This window comes from Desmodus rotundus, chromosome 10 (assembly GCF_022682495.2).
Source record: "Desmodus rotundus isolate HL8 chromosome 10, HLdesRot8A.1, whole genome shotgun sequence".
NCBI lineage: Eukaryota > Metazoa > Chordata > Mammalia > Chiroptera > Phyllostomidae > Desmodus > Desmodus rotundus.
The window spans coordinates 12251218-12268662 of NC_071396.1; the positions used below are offsets into that span (position 1 = coordinate 12251218).

The 17445-nt window shown below is 40.6% G+C and overlaps 1 protein-coding gene across 9 annotated transcripts in view; it reads right to left on the minus strand.

The window, feature by feature from the left end:
* Window positions 1-17445, minus strand: part of CDC42BPA (CDC42 binding protein kinase alpha) — a 175015-nt gene that overhangs the window by 125371 nt on the left and 32199 nt on the right. For all 9 annotated transcript variants that reach the window (XM_053912183.2, XM_053912189.2, XM_053912185.2 and 6 more), the window contains one exon: window positions 2052-2135. In XM_053912183.2, coding sequence (XP_053768158.1) covers window positions 2052-2135 — 84 coding nt within the window. The remainder of the gene's footprint in view (window positions 1-2051; window positions 2136-17445) is intronic.

Here is a 17445-nt window from a genome sequence, read left to right on the forward strand (position 1 = left end):
TTGGAATGTCTCAAAAATGCAATTTTTTTAAATATCCCCCTTTCAAAACAGGGTATTTGAGTCTCTAAGGATGCAGTAAACATGTAGAAGGGGTTACTGGAGATCACGTAACTTCTTCAGATTCTATCATCACTCAGTTTCTACTCAACCAAATATTCTGCTTGCAGCAGTGATGGTTTTAACTGTTTTGAAGTGTTTTATTTTTAATATTCAGTTATATATTGTTTAAGTTTTACCCTTAAGGGGCTATTGGTCATAGAGAAACAGCAATAGGAATACCTACGATGAAAACAGAAGTTAATATGGACTTGGATGTAAAGAAAAATAACTCTGCAAAACTGTCCCATGATTCTCCGCCCAGACCCATCGGTACACAGTCATCGGATCAACATTCTTACACACTCCTACACAGCACATCGACATTTCCTGAATACTTGGGAATCATGTGTTAAAACAAGAAAATCCACTCACGATCACATGTACTACGGCTTCTCATTTATTAGTAATAAAGACTTCTACCACCTATAAAATATCACAGAAAAATTCTTTCAAATAGTAACTGAATTATCCTAATATTTGAGGAGGAAATGCCAAATTTTTCCACTTAAAAAAAAAACAGATAAGTAGAATTTCAAGTGCAAAATGTAAGAATTTCAATATCACATCTTATACACTAAGACATCAATTTACTTTTAAATCTTCAATACATATTCGGTGGCTAAATCAAACATGAGATGTGTCATTATTTAACTTACTTTTCAACAAGCATGTTTTTTCCACATAATTCAAAAAAGAGAAATCACTTGATAACATCCACAATTGGCAAATAAGTGAGACGACAAACACATTTACACACTATGGAGTGCAAAGATACACTGATCCAATGTTTTTAGAAGACAGTTTGGCAACGGCTACCAAAGTTTGCGTGTATCCGCCCTCCAAAGCCAGGAGTTCCTCTACTGAGGAGTTTAACTGAAGGAGCAGATAAATTCTAGAGCCAGCACAACACGAAAACCCCTTAGTGTAAACATTATTTTAAAATCACTTCAACCTCAGTACCCACAAACTGGAGGACTCCAGGGGAGCCGACAGCAGCATCCCTGACTAACATCATTTCGTGGTCCCTTTTATTTTTATTTGATATGGCATGTACTCCTGCGGTGGCATGACTAGTCTGATGCTCTACTGACTTCAGAGGTAAGTGTCCCCAAGGTCCCTAGCTGGTCCACCTTCTTCTCTCGGCCCTGCAAAGTCTCCTCATGCTTGTTTTATATTTAATGTGCAGCATCTTTAGCTGCACTTAATGGAAGGGATGGGGAGAAGAATTTCCATTCCATCTTGACCCAAAAAGAGAATATATTAATGTTTTTAATTCAACAAAACGATATTTAATTGTCAATTATCTCATTTTATCTTTGCTTTTGTGCACGACGGGCACAGAGCCCCACCCCAGGTCTGTGTGTGACGTCAGCTCTGACCATGCCGCACCACCCGAGAGGGTTTTAGTGTCCTGCCAACCAATCTCCCCTCAAATCTAGCACCAACATAAACACGCTAACGACTGTCACAAGAGCAGATCTTACTACTATTTTTAGTAATGTAAAACTAAACAAATTTAAGTGCATGGCCAGCAATGAACAGAATTCTCAGAGGGCATATTCAAAGCTCCTGCTGACACTTGCTTGGAGCAGAATACAGATAAATACAGAATGACACAAACAAGTTATGACAAATGCAAAATCAATCATTACTAAATTTCTTCATATAAAAGAAACTATTTTCCACACATCCTTTTAACATAAATGCGTAAGTCCCACATTACAAGGGTTTCCATTTGGTTTTCAGACAATATTAAATTACAACCAATGAATTATAACTTTTATCATAACCATATCACAATTGTGAATTACTGAATTTGTCTTGGGCCTTAGAATATGTCATCATAGATAAAATATTAAATGATATCTAAGAATCTGTTGGCTTTCTATACTTTTATAGTTTCTCTAAAAATATTCCTAAAATATTAAACATTCTAGTAATTAGAATCTTACCTCTGCTCTTTTCAGCATTTCCCATTTATTCAATATTTTCATGGCAAATACTTTGTCTGCATTTTTTAGTTTTACTACAGCAACCTAGAAAAGGAAATACAACTCTTAAAATACAACAAATAGTACATTTTCCAGTCATCCATTTTCCTTTTTCCTCTCTGAAAAAAAAATAAATACCAACATTATCAATGATTTCCATGCAGTTCAAATTCTAAGATCCTAAATCAAATAATATCGTCAATTGAAAAAGTTACATTAATGAACAAGTTCCAAACAAATAACTGTATTTGTGAACACTGTATGTTGGTGATTATATATCACATCCTCCTTTTCAAGTTTTCTGCCCTGGAATTTAAACTTGACATGTACTATCACTAAGAAATTGACCAAAATATACAAGATGAAATTACTAGAGCTTATTAAATACTGAATGCCAAATTCCAACACAAATCTGTTTTGTAGGATCAAGCAAAATGAAGTAAACTGAAAATGACATTAATGTTCACACCTGTACATAGTCTTACACACTGGACCACAACCCCCCAGCTCACTTGCTGTCACAGTCACACCCCCCACCAAAGATCAATTAAGGCTAACAGCTCTACAAACTAGAGTTTTACAAATTCCTTTCAAACAACAACAAAAAAATGGAGCAGCTATTTCTCTATTTTGTTTTTTAGTTATGAATCAAAAACCTATCAAATACAAATAAATAAGCCCGTATTTTCACCCTCAACAAACAGATTACATTTCTGTTTCCTTCCACTCCTCTGCTTCAGTTTGACTAGATAATCTCAGAGGGCCTTTCCAGCTCCCTGCTGACGGGCTGAGAGCGAACTAAAGCGGCAGGAGGGACAAAGGTTACTGGCAGCTTTTGGAGGTTATTGGAGGCAGTTAGTGGAGGCCGTTAGTGGAGGCCGGAGGAGAAGACAACACGTGCGACCCCAGGACGCAGAAGGAGAGAACAGACTGTGTACCGCACACCTTCCGATGGTTCAAATGGACGTTTCCAAGGATAAAGAATAGGCTTAAACTCAAGTGCCAAACTTCAAAAAATCTTAGTAGCATATGAATATATCAAGGGCATTTAATGAGTTTATATGTGGATCAAATTGCAATAAAAGTAATATGACCATATAATTAAAATCAGTGTATTGTGATATACACTGAAACATTCCTCAGTAATTGTCACAAATGGCTGTAATACTGTGATTATAGCTTTTCATAGGTTAAAATGGGGGGAAGAAAGAGAAAATATCTCCATTTCAAATACTATAACTTTGGTCTTCAGTCATATCTGCTCAGAGCAACAGAAATGAGGGGTTTAGTTATCCTCCTAGAGGTCTCATGCTTTTTAAAAAGGGGCCTACACAAGACACAGGAACAACTTAAATGTCCATCAATGGATCGATGGATCGAGAAAATGCTATTTACTTAACACTACTCATCCACAAGGCAGGGCATCTTGCTTTTGTGGCCACGTGGCTGAAGCTAAAGACCGTCATGCTAATTCGCAGAAGCCGTACCCAGGAATCCAAACACTGACCGGTCTCACTGACAAGAGGGATCGGAAAAGGTCGGACTCACAGAAGCAGACCCTGGGGTAGCGGCCGCTGGGGCTGGGCGGTGGGGGACACGGTGGGGGACATGAGGGATGCTGGTCAAGGGCACAGACCTCCTGTCATGAGACAAGTCGGTCCAGGGAGTCTAACGTCCAGCACAACATGGGGGGCCGCACGACAGGCTTCGAAGCTGCCAAGATGGAAGACCGTAAGTGTTCTCACCACACACACACACACACACACACACACACACACACACACACACACACACACACAGAGGTAATTATGTGTCAGGGTGGAGGTGTTAACTTTATTGTGGGGACCATTTCATGCATCTACATGTATCCAACCATCATTTTGTACATCTTAATATTACACAGTTACCTGTCAATCATTTCTCCATAAAGATGGAAAAATAAAGAAAGGGGGCTGTAATCAAAGGCAAGGGAAATTTGAAACATCATTTCACTTAGATCTCTGAAAGGCTGAAAATCCCAATTTAGCTACTCTGGACTCAAATTACATGTTGCACAACTGGGAGTGCAAACAGACGGAAGGATGGGAGCACTGAGCTGGACGTGCCTACTTTCAGGACAGGGGGGAGACACAGAGGGCTATCAGGGAAGCCCTCCACACCCTGATTTAGGGAATGCTGACGTCCTGCTGTGAGAACAGCACACCAAGCATTGCACGACTAACCAATTCCCCAAGCGGACGAGTAGGTACGAGTCTGAAGATTAGCACAGTCCTCCCTGAAGCAGCAGCATTCACCAACACATGGGTTCTAAATGCCAGGCACCGTTCTTCCCAGAGTTTCGTGCAGGCCCACTACCCCTTACCCGCAATACTGAAAGTCAGAGGCTTCCACACCCATTCGGCAGCCTGTACTCCCTTCAGGCTATTTTTCTGATTTTTAATCTCACTTATTATAAAAACAAACATGCTATGAGGTGCTGCTCCTAACCCCAATAGGACTGTTTTACATAAAATAGAGTATATGCACTAAATTATCTTTCTAAAATCAAAAAAATACTGGGACCAAACCCGCCCCTGGATTACAGTGCTGTGCAGCAGAAACAAACTAACATTAAACAGACAGCCAGACACTGAGCTAGCAGCATCCGCCAGGGCTGCTCAGGGCAGTGGTGACGGCATGGGCTGTGCCAGGCCGCTGGGGTTGTATCCTGGCTCTGAACTGAGCTACATTCCTCTGGGCAAGTAACTTAACATTCCGAAACTTCAGTTTTTTCAGCACGACAGCAGGGATAATAACAGCACTTACCTGTCGCAGCTGTGGCAGAGATGAAAGTAACGATACTAGTGTGCACTGCTCACGACAGGGTCTGGCGCTAAGCGTGTGGTCAGTGAGCGCCAGCCACCACTACTGTGTGCGAGGGCCTGAACTGAGCACGCTTCACCCAACCTCTGAACTGCCGTTCGTGCCACCACTCACAGGTGGCAGACGCCAAACATCCCAATTACTTCAACATCTTACCCACGAAACAAGAAACTTTGATCTCTTCAACTTCTAACTTTCCCTAACTGTGTACCCATGGCACATCCATGTCCACAGAAATATAGCTAGAAACATCCCCAACTGAAAATAAATACAAATAAAAACTATGCCACAATATTTACCACAGTGCAGCTTCGAATAGTAAAAGAATGGAAACGACTTAAATGTTGTGAAAGATGAAACTGCTTAAATATGATGTATCATAAAATTATAGAAAATTATTCACATTCTTGAAAATACTGTTAAAGAATACTATTTAATAGGGAAAAGTTCAGAATATATGTTTAAAAGAAGTTTAGTGAAGTTTTGTACAACAGACTGTTCTTTTTATATATACACATAAAATACATGCCTATAAATTTCTATGCCATGTGTATATTGAGCAAATCAACAAAATTTTACAAAACCAGGTATTTCTAGGCAATAAGATTTCTGTTCAAATTTCTCTATTTTCTGTATGGAACATGCAAAATCCGAAGCGTGGAACATGGAACTGGGTAATGTGGAATCCCAGCTCATCCTGGTCATGAGGTCAGCACTTTTATTGAAGTATTATCAGCGTGGCTGGTAAGAACCAAACGAGACCCCTCTACACATCGATGTGGGAGCCAGAAATGTCATGGCCGTAGGTGAAAAGAATTCTCAAAGCCATCTTCTGACAGTTTCACGAGTTGCCCAGAAACTTTTCTGGAGAAAGGTGGGGTGTGATGAAACAAAAATGTCAGTTCAGGAAATATTCTTGAATTTTCAAATTGATGACATGATGAGACAAAAAAGGAATGAAGCTGATGAAGTGACATATTAAAAATTGATCTTGCTTTTCTCCTTCAAGCCTACAGATCACTTGTATAATCACTGCAGGAGAAGAAAACTTCAAAGAATTTCCCGAGAAGTCTAACTTCAGGTTCCAGATTTCAAGAACCGTTCCTAACTGAGATATAAGCGGGTAGTGTGTGAAAATGTCCTTTCTTACTACTTAATTTGACCGAAATGAAAAGTACATTTAGTATGGACTGCAAGGTTATAAATTTAACACATAGCAAAGATAACTTTTTTAAACAAATATAAAGATGTCTTTAAGACTTCATATTAAAAACACTATGATGTTAGAAAAATTGCAAACATTACAGAAAAAAATCAGTAGATGGCATGTAAAGGAATGAGTTGTTAAAATTTAAGTGTCATCACATAGCTATAATATATAATTTAGGATTGATTACACTATATTAAATAGAATTTCAATACCCAAGAAATAGGTGCCAAGCAGTTCTGCAAATCTCGTCTACATTTCATACATCCAGAATTCACCGTCCCTCCCTCTGGTCCACCCATGCCAAGCTACCATTATATTTTACCTGGACTGTCCTACCTAGCTAGCCTCTCCACTTCTGCCCTAACCCCCCCCAGTCCAACATGGCAGCCACAGCGATCCTGGATAAACACAGCTCAGGTCAAGACACTCCTCTGCTCCGAAACTTCCCAGTTTCCAGTCTCTCCCCAAGAACAGTCAGAGCCCTTACTGTAACTTGTAAGGCCCATATATTGTGGCCCACCAATCTCCCAGACCCCACATCACTCTCCTTCCAGCTCGCTCTGCTCCACACACATCAGTCATCTAGTTCATCGCAACCCAGGGCCTTTGCACTTATCGTTACTCCCTAGGCCTCGCACAGTCGTCCCCCATTTAAGCCACGTGGCTTGCTCTCTCCCTCACTGGAATGCCATGCTGCCCTTTCACACTTTCTATCCCATTTCTTTACTTCCTTTCCCCCATATCCCCTTCCTGTTATTTAACAAGCTATGCATTTATCCTATTGATGTATTTTGTTTAATGTCTGCCTCACTCACTACAATGTAAGCTCTAAGAGGACAGGAACAATTTATTCTCATTTGTTCTCTAATATATACCCAGTGCTTGAGAATCAGTAGGTACTCAATAAATATATGCTGAATTCGTGATGAATGACTTGTAATCTATCTGAGTATAAACAGGTATTCAACAAGTACTTGTTGAATAAACGGTGGATGATTTGTAATCCATGCGGGAAGATATACATGTGGGTATGGCATCAACACTGAAATTCAAATAAAAACAAGGCATCACCAAAAAGGAGACCCCAGAGTGTATGTTAATATTCATTGTGTAACAGATTATCCCAGCTCACGCTGTCTAAACAGTACATGTGGCTTTTCAAGTTTTTGCCCTCATGACTCAGCCTGTACTTACTATCTGTTGTGACTGTCCCCTATTTACTGCTTCACGCCTGTAAATAGTTCATGCTCCTTTTTATCTCCCCTGTACAATTTCTACCTTCATTCATCATTATTGATAATAAAATAACAAACAACTCTTGTTTACAGAAAGTTTACTCTGTGCCTGGCACCGGGCAAAGCACGTTGCATGTCATCTAACTTAACCCTAACGCCACTGTAAAGCGGGTTCTCCAGTCCTCACTGGCTGCTTCCGGGCCTGGTGTCCCCCCCACTGGAAGTACTGAGGAGTTCTCTAGGCACAGAAGACAGCTTCCCAAGCATCACGCCTATGATCTTGATAGCTACTGTCCATGTTAATGGTGATCACTGTTAATAGGTATGGAAATTATTTTTTTTTATAAACTGCTCTGCTAGTGACCAGTTTGTGTTCAAAATATTGTACTTATTGAAAAAAACACGAAGTCCCTGTAACAAGCAAACTAAAAACATTACAAAGAACTAGCTAAACAGCTACAGGTAGCCTCTCTATGGAGACACAATGCATATAGAGAATAGCTATAGTTACGATACTTCCGAATTAGTACTGCATGGGCATCAGCCAGTCGGAACAGACGCTGGCTATGAAAGTACAGCATGCCCACGCTGGGTGCCCAATGGACGGAAGACCTGCCCTGTGTGTGCAGAGGCTATCGAAGGTGAACCATGCAGTATGGACTCCACACGTTTACTCTCCCTGGATCCCAGGAGAGCCAAGGCACAAGAGTTTTTAAGGAAGAGTGAATGGCTAAAAATAATTCTCCTTGAGACCCTAGAACTGGGTTATGCAGACACACAGGCCCTAGTTATAATAATTAGAGGAAGCAAGCTAATTAAAAGCTTTTGACACCTGAAGCAGGGGTAGCAGGCCAAAGCAGCAAGCTTTCACAACAAGCTCTGAAGCCCAGAAGCCTTGAAGCTGCCGGAGCAAGGCTGGAGCAGGCAGAAGCGGTGAGCCACCAGGAAACTGTGGACAGGCAACACCCAGGGCGTAAGTTAAAGGTTTTCCTGAAAGCAAAAAGGAAAACCCAGCGTTAAGTTAAGCAGTAACTGACAACATTGAGTCGTAGAGAGAAGGTTCTTAATTCGCAGAGCTGTGGATTTTCAATTGTATCTTGCTCCTTTATTGTTTCCCATGAATTATGCATGTCTTGTAGGAGTAACATAATTATGCTTTATTTTCATAGTTTTAGTTTTTTTAAGAAAAAGCATAATTTATAGAAATGCTGCTCCTATCAGATATCCGTACCAGAGGTGAGCCTACCCACTGGGTCTGTACACCTGTTTACAAATTCCTGGTAGAAGACGACATATCTTGGAGGAAATAATTATCTCTTTAGGGTTGTCTTTACATTTAGAAATCTGTAAGTTAATCAATACCGCAGGGTATGTCAGGCCACCAGAAATATTTTCATCAGGAATGAAGAGCCAAGCAGCAAGAGCTTGTAATCCAGCCAATACTATTTTTCTATACAAAATCCACTGTCTTAAAATAACAGAGTAAATTATCAGCACTCTGGTGCATTAATTTTACATACTTTAATCAATATACATATAGAGCAAGACTATATCAAAGAAGAAAAAAAAGAAAAAAAGATACCTTCTCACACTGAATCTCAAATATTATCAGTCATGCTTTAGATACCGAGTTGAACCTAGAGGTCTAATTACACTGGCCTGTGGCCAAGGAGGACTTATTCCTAGTCCACTGACGGCCAGGCTGCTGGGCCCTGAACCCACTCCCCAGTGCTGCACCCCAATCTTTAATTCTTCCTAGCTTTACGACGAACAAATATTGTTGTCCTTAACTATCTGCCTCACAATCCTAATGACTAACCACAAGGAATTCTCTAGGGCCTCTTCTTTTTCTAGTCCCCTTTATAAGAGGGAAAAAAAAGATTATTTACATATTTTTTATCATTTCTTCCTTCGATTAATAATAATCTTCCAATTTCCAAATAAAACATATTGTTCTCATTTCTCAACTGCTTCAACCTCTCTTCATTATTGGACCTTGCTGACAATCAATATGCTCCTTTTTCTTTTTTCTGTAACCTGTTAAATGTTGTCCCCTGAGGACCCCTACCTCACCTTTTTATATCTTCTTCCTGACTTGTATTATCTACTCCAAATGCCGCAACTAATACTTACGTGCTGATGACTCCTAAGTCCTTATCTCCTACTATCTAGGCCCTACTTCCAGATGCCTACTAGTCATCTCTAGAATGTTCAGCAAAATCCCAAATTAAACAAGTCAAAAACCTGTATACGAAACTCATTTACTCAAGCCCCACCTCAGCCATAGGACTTCCACCTTCAACTCATTGCTGATACCCAAAGCAACTTCCTTCCACTGTCTCTCCCACCTACCCTCCTTTCCCACTGCCACTGGCCTAGTTCAAGCCTCACTCTTCACCTGAAAAATGGAAACAGGCTCATTTGTTACCACCTCCCTTTATGGCTGGTGCTATGCTAACTACTGAGAATACAAAGATGAGTAAGAGTCCTCCTTCCTCAAAAACCTCTGTCCATTGTGGGAAACATACCTCAACAGATGATTACAGTACAACATGAAAAGGAACAGTAAAAACAGGTCCTATAAAAAGCAAAAAAAGCGATCCGTGAACCAAAAGGTAGGAATAGAGGAGGGAGGTGTGCAACATGTGAATATACATGTTAACATTTCTTAGGTGACTGACACCTGAGTGAACCCCACAAAAGGGGGACTAAGTGGGTTTGGTTGGAGAGAGGTGATATTTTGGGAAGTGGGAACAGCATGAGCAAGGCACAGAAGCAAGAAATAGCCATGTGGGGGGAGGGGTAAGATGTTCGGGGACAAAAAGAAGTTTTCTTTCCTAGGAAAGATTTTCCTCCCAGCAGGGAGTAACAAGAAATGAAGCTGAAGAATGCAAATAATGGAGGAGCTTGCACGTTAATCAAGCAGAACCTTAAAATGTAGATAACAGGGAACCATTCTTCAGAGTTGGCTTTAGCTAGACCAGGTCTCTGGAGAATGGTTCTGGGGCAGGGAGGAAATGAGAAGGTTGGGGAAGCAGCTGAGGTATAAGATACTGAGGATCTAACTAGGGAAGAAACAGGAAGAAATTCAAGAGATACTTAGGGTACTTAGGATATAAAAGCTGATGAGCGATTAGATGGGGGAGGGGAGGGTGGAGATTGAGAAATCCAGATCTCCCTGCCTGTGGTCTCTCGTCGGTCTAATCCTTCCTCTACACCAACTCCACCTTTCTTTACCTTTCTCTGAAGTCTCACTGTACCACTACTATGCTTACTAACATTTGAGAGGACTCCCAGTCCTGAGTTCCTTCACACTCTGCATACCAAGTTGCTCAACTGCTTTCAATCCTCACCTTTCACCGACAGCAACATCCTCTATTCCAGTCACAAGATCACTAATTGCTCCCTGAATAAAAAGAAATGCACTGAAAAGAAAAAAAAAAAAAAACAAACCTTTTGGTTCTTGTAGAATATAATTATGATATAAAATGTATAAAATTGTCTAACATCATTTCATAGAGGAAACAAAACTAACCCAGATCATGTAACTGTCCATATCCTTTCAACCATCAAGGTTGTCTTCCAGGAATTTATTCCAGAAGAAGTGATTTAGAAAATCACTTGCACCATGGTAAGAGCATTATGTACAAAAATGCTTTGTAGAGCATTACTTACATATTATTTATAATATAGAAAAATAGAACCATCTAAATATTTCATTCCTTTATTCTACATCTATGTATTGAGCACCTACTATATACCAGACACTGTTGCAGGTGCTGCGAACTGCTGTGAAGATGGGGGGGGGGGGATCCTTATATTCCAAGCGTACGTTCTAGCCTAACATTATTGTTAGATAAATTACAGAAACATCTGCATAATGAGTTTTTATGAGGCCATCAGAAACCAGGTTTACAAAGAAATATTTCAACACTTGGGGAAAAGACAAAACATTTTATTTAAAAAGCTGGTTAGATATTAAGGTTTATAAAACGACCCCAATTTTATTACCTACGACTAGAAATAAAACTGGAAAGAAATACCTCAAAATTACAGATCACACTACCGTGTGTGTCCCCTTGCCTTTTGCTGGTTGGACTGTGACCCTGAGCAAGGGTGTGGAACACGCTTGGATTACAGTGATTAATAAGTATGATTTTCATTAGTGAGAACAGAAAAGCATGAAAGAAAAAGAGAACTTCATTTTTCTGTTTTTAATCTCGGATTAGGAAATGTATTACATTTACAAACAATGTGCTAAGCACTGAGTATAATAAATCAAAAGTTCAATCCTCGCCTTTAACTCACAGCCTCTCTCCTTGGCTTGAGATGGCCAGCTTCTCCCGTGTCTTCACTCACTCCCTCTGCCCAGGCCCACGTCCAAATTTCCCGTTCTTCTACGGACATCAGTTATATTAGATTAGGGCCCACCCTGATGACCTCCTTTTAAGTCAGTTCCCTCTGTAAAGACCTTGTTTTCACACAGGGTCACATTCTGGGGTGCTGGAGGTTAGGACTTCAACATGAATTTTTTGGGGGAGGGGCAGGGGGGTCACAATTCAGCCTATAGCAGTTACCAAAGTTTCTTGTTTCCTGGCCAATTTGTTTCCTGCAAAGCTCTCTTTATCTCACAAATTTTGAAATGTAGCATTTCCATTCCTATCTAATTATATTATAATTTCCCTTATGATCTATGTTTTTAAAGGTGCAAACATACAGGTCATTTTCTTTGCTTACTGATATTAAATTCCAATTATATTTTATTAAGGTCAGATATCATGGTTTGCATAGTAATGATTTTCTGAGAAGTTATTCAGGTGCCCTTCATGGCCTAGAACAAGAGAAATTTTAAGAATGACCTGTATAGGCTCGGAATAGAGTGTGCATTCTCTGCTGGACGTAGCATTCCACATTTATCTATTGGGTTCAGTATAATCATGTCATTAGAATATGTTGTATGTTGTCTCAGTGCAACACTGGTGTGGTGGGTTCCAGAAACCAGGTATCAGAGTCGGACTCGCCAACTGCAGGCTCAGGGACCCGACGGCTTCAGTAAGCCCAGGATCCAGGTCCCCAAGTATGCTGGGCCCTAGCAGTCCCCCTCTGCCTGGTGGTGCTGCCTGCCTACTACCCCATGCAGACCCTGTTTCAGGACCCCTGTGGATGAGCTGTTCAGCCTCCATGATGAGCCCATGAGCTGAATGGGCAGTGTGAGGCTTTCCTGGATAGACCCAAGCTCCATCAGAGAGTTCAGCTGGCTAAGAAAAGGGATCTGCCTAAAAAACTCTGGTATCTGGGGAAAGTGACCAAACTGTCAGAACATTAAAAAGACATCATCGACAGAGTTCCTACATTTCTTACTGGATGTCTGTAGCCTTGGAAACCATTTCTGATCAGGTCTCCATTCACACCATGAGAACACCATGAGAATACCAACGTGGAGACACCTGCCGAAACCTGCTCATCTCCTGTGTGATACAGAGATGGCTATCTGGGGGCTTTCCCTCTGGGGCCTGGAGTTTATGGACCAAGAAAGGCCTGGTCTCCAGTGGCCTCTGTCACTCCCATGTAGGCTGCAGAACCTAGTCCATCCTCTCCCCACACACCCCCGCCCCGCCCATGTGAGCACCACTTCCATGGTTCTCAGCCAGCAGGTGATGGATGTACAGAGGCCCTTCCAAGTACAGCAAGGCCTGAGAGCCTGGCTATTTCCTTCCCACAAAAACGACAAACACTACAGTGTCAACTGCGCCCCTTCCAGCACGATGATCACAACTGATATTCACAAGAATGGCCCAGTCGAGGCAGACGTCCCCGTGTTTGCCCACTTCCTATACAGTCCATGAGGTCCAACATGTCACCGACAAGACAAAGGAGACCACACCATCTTCATCCTGGACAGGAGAGTGGAAAACGCCATCCCCTACTAGCTGGCTGTCAACTAGAGACCTGACCAGGGTAGCTGTTGCTTCTTCAAACACTCTGAGAAAAGGGCTACTGTGGAATCAGAGAGATGGTACTGGAAAAAAGTTTTAGCCCCATGATAACCTATCTAGCCAGTCTGACATACTTTTTTTTTAATATGGCAAGTTTGGTTAAGCTTGGGATAGGGGTGAAAATTCCTTGTATTTTTTAGTGCAGATAAGATTTAAAGTTTAAGACAATGGCTAGTGTGTTTAGGGCTTGAAGGACTAGACTAGGCCAAACCTGAGTCTACTATGTGAGTTGATCTTTTGTGGGTTAAACAGAGTTCTCTTACACAGCAAACAATCCCAAACCCTGGCTACATCTCAGCTCCTCAGAGAACTGATCCTCACTGCTCACAGGCAGTGAGCCCTTTAAATCTCCTAATAAGGACTTTCACGTAGACTGGTTCTCCCGAGCTCCTGCTGCTCCAAAGCCTGCTACAACCAACCTCCAAACCCGCCAGGTCTCCAGAGAGCAAAACTGAGTGAGACCCCGCAGGGTTTGACCAGGTTTTCCAAAGGAATGAAAATAGGGATTCCTAACAGGATTTAAATTCTCCCCTATATTCAGTATCTCTTACCAAGTAGTCATTTTCTAGGTTTGGAAGAGGAGGAGAGATAACAGACAGCGCTGTAAATGAAGACAGCCACTCTGTCCTGGGGCCCCTAATCTGTCGAACCTTCCAGTGTCGCATACCTTCACCATCTTTTTCTGCAGCATGATTTTTTTTTTTAAAGAAGATTTATTTGCAATGAACCTGGACTGAGCATGTGAATAAACAATTCTAACAATGGCTAGAATCGCTGTGCTAGTTACAGAGTGTAAATCCCAATATAATAGTTTAAAACAAAACTAGGAGGTCCCTACTAGATAAAGATCTGAGTGACCTCTATTCCCTTGGTAAAACTAGTTTGGGAGAAACCAGTTTTTACTATTTTTAAAAATCACTGCTTTACCAATCATTTTAACACAGTATGGGATAACTATGCCATTAAAAAGTTCTACCAAACACTTGTAAATCTTGAATTTATCTGCTTGACTTGCCAATTTCTGAAAAGGGAGAGTTGAAAGCTTGATCTTGAACTGGTGAAAGCTCTTGTAGTCCCCTACGCATTCTATTCGGGTGTTACTTTATATACTTTAAAGCTAATTTGTTAGATGAACACAAATTCCACAATTATTATAGCTCCTTTTAAAAATTATTTGAAAACATTTATAACTGATTATAACATAAAAAAACAAAACCAACGAGGAGTTACACACATGGATAAAGTGAACGTGTAACTAAAATCCGTATTAAGAAACAGCACGGCAGCCACCCAGCATCCCTTGCATGGCCCCTACTCGACCACAACCTCCGCATTCCCACTACAGATGGCCAGATGAGCCACACCCTGACTTCTGTCATAAAACCATGCATCCTTTCCTACGTTGCATCCTTCACTCAACATATTGTCAGGTCTCAGCCACATAAAACTAGCTGGGCAGTGGTCCCTCTTTTTCTATTATCTGGGGAACTATAAATTTACAATCACTTCTTCCTTAAATGATTCACAGAACTTGCAGGGTAAATTATCTCAACCTGAAAATATTATTTAGTGATTTTAAAACAGGTAATACATTACATTCTTTAAAAATCAAAACAAAAAAGAAAGGTTTCCACTTAGAAGTGTCACTCCCACTCCTGTCCTGTCTACATGTGCCCCTCTCCTGTCCCTGTAAGATATGACTTTATGAAAATACAACTACGAATCAAACATTTCTACCTCGTTTTAACAAAACAGCATTCTATATCTACGTTACCCCGCATCTTGTGTTACTCATCTTACAGCACATCCTGGAGCTCTCCCCTGGGAAACAGGGAGCCTCTTCTCTACTGCGGCTGCACAGCACTCCACTGAGCGGATGTACCACCGTTTTTCAACCCACCGCTGGATGCACGTGTTGTGTTTGTCCTATTTCTTACACCTGAACATTTGATTCGTTTGTAGTTTGACCTGATATATGGTATGAATTTTAGGATCCACAAAAGGACTTTTCCAATTTGCTTTCCAGTTGTCCCAAGACCATTCATTAAAATTCTCTCTTTTGCACAAATTGGAGATGCTGCCTTTATCAAACATTCAATTCTTCTATGTGTCTGAGACCATTTTTAAGCTTCTTACCCACGTGCTGCCTGTTGAGGCTCCGTAACATGTTTTACAACACGGTGGCTCTGTCATCATTCCAGTTTTTAGGAGCATTTCTGATGACTCTTAATTATTTTCACAAACTTTAGAATCAGTCTAATAATTAGTATATGTACTGGACAAGACTATAGGAGGAGGGCTAGACATACAATTATATTTGAAAACTTTACTAATCCCCTCTCTCAAAGACTGCCAGCAACAAATGTAGAAAAAAATTACTCTCAAATGCACATGAAGTGTATACATAGATAGGCCATTTTATAACCACAAAACAAACTTTAATAAACCTCAAAAATATTGAAAAATTAGAGTGCACTGTCTGATAAGCTAGAATTTTAATCAATTCTAACCTATCAATTACATGAAAGGTAGACCTGATAAAGGACTGTTATCCAAAATAAACAAGGAACTCTTAAAACTCAACTGGAAAACAAACCCCTTTTAAAAATGAACCAAAGATCTTAACAGACACCTCATCAATGAAGACTTACAGACGGCAAACAGGCATCTGAAAAGACTCTCCGTATTGCCAACCATTAGAAAACTGCAACTTAAAACAGCCGTGAAATACCACTACACACCTGTTAGAAGGCCGTGTGCAAGGGCAGGAAGTATAGGGAACTCTGTACTTTCTGATCAATTTTGCTATGAGTCTAAAACTGCTTTAAAAAATAAAGTCTATTGCTCTTGCATCTCAGCCACCGACATGATATGCCACCCAGACTGAGGAAGACCAGAAGCTTTGGTGCGATGTGAGCAGTGCCCATGGCCACGCACAAGAAGCCCCCGGGAGGCCAAGGAATGCTGGTGGCTCACATCATCAATTTCCTTGGACCAATTTTAACAAATATCCCCCAGGTTACTCTGGGAAAGGTGGTGTGAGGCATCATCACTTAAAGAGGAACCAGAGCTTCTGCCCTACTGCCAACCTCGATAAACTGTGGACCTTGGTCAGTGAGCAGACACGGGTAAATGCTGACAAAAACAAGACCGGAGCCACTGCTATCACTGATGTGGTACAATCGGGCAACTACAAAGTTCTGGGGAGAGAAAGCTCCTAAAGCAGACTGTCATTGTGAAGGTCAAAGTCTTTAGCAGAAGGGAGAAAATTAGCTGAGGGAGAAAATTAAGGGTGTTGGTGGGGGCCTGTGTCCCGGTAGCTTGAAGCCACATGGAGGGAAGTTCATTAAATGCTCACTAGGTGGGGAGGGGGGAAGACGGGGGTGAGGGAGAAGGGGAGGGGAAGAAAGACTATTAAAAAAGTTCAATCAAGGTCACCCACCATATTAACAGAATAAAAGAGTAAAAATATGATTATTTCAAGAGATGCAGAAAAAACATGTAACAAAAATTCAGCACCTGTTAATAATTAATTTTTTTAAATTCTCAGCAACGTAGTAACAGAAGACAGTTTCTTCAATCAATAATATACTTAAGAGTGAAACACTAAATTCTTTCTTCCAAAGTTCAAGAATAAGGTAAAGATGTCTACCCTTACAACACCTACTTAACAGGGTATCAGAGGTCCAAACTAGTGCAGTAAGATAAAGAAATAAAAGGTATAAAGTCTGAACAGTGAAAAGGAAACTGAACTGTCCCTATTCTCAAACAGTATGATTGTTTACTTAGAAAAACAAAGCAGCACCCAAAACAACATAAACCTACTTATAATAAATTAGGACATAAAGTCACATACAAAAATCAGTGCCATATCTACATATTAGCAGCATACTGTAAGAATATAAAATTGTTTTAAGTATCATTTACCGTAGCATAAAAAAATAAACTTAAACTTAACAAAATATGAACAAGACCTGTACACTAAAATAACAAAACAATCTTAAGAACAGTTAAAACAGACCTTAAAAAACAAAGACAAATATCATGGACTA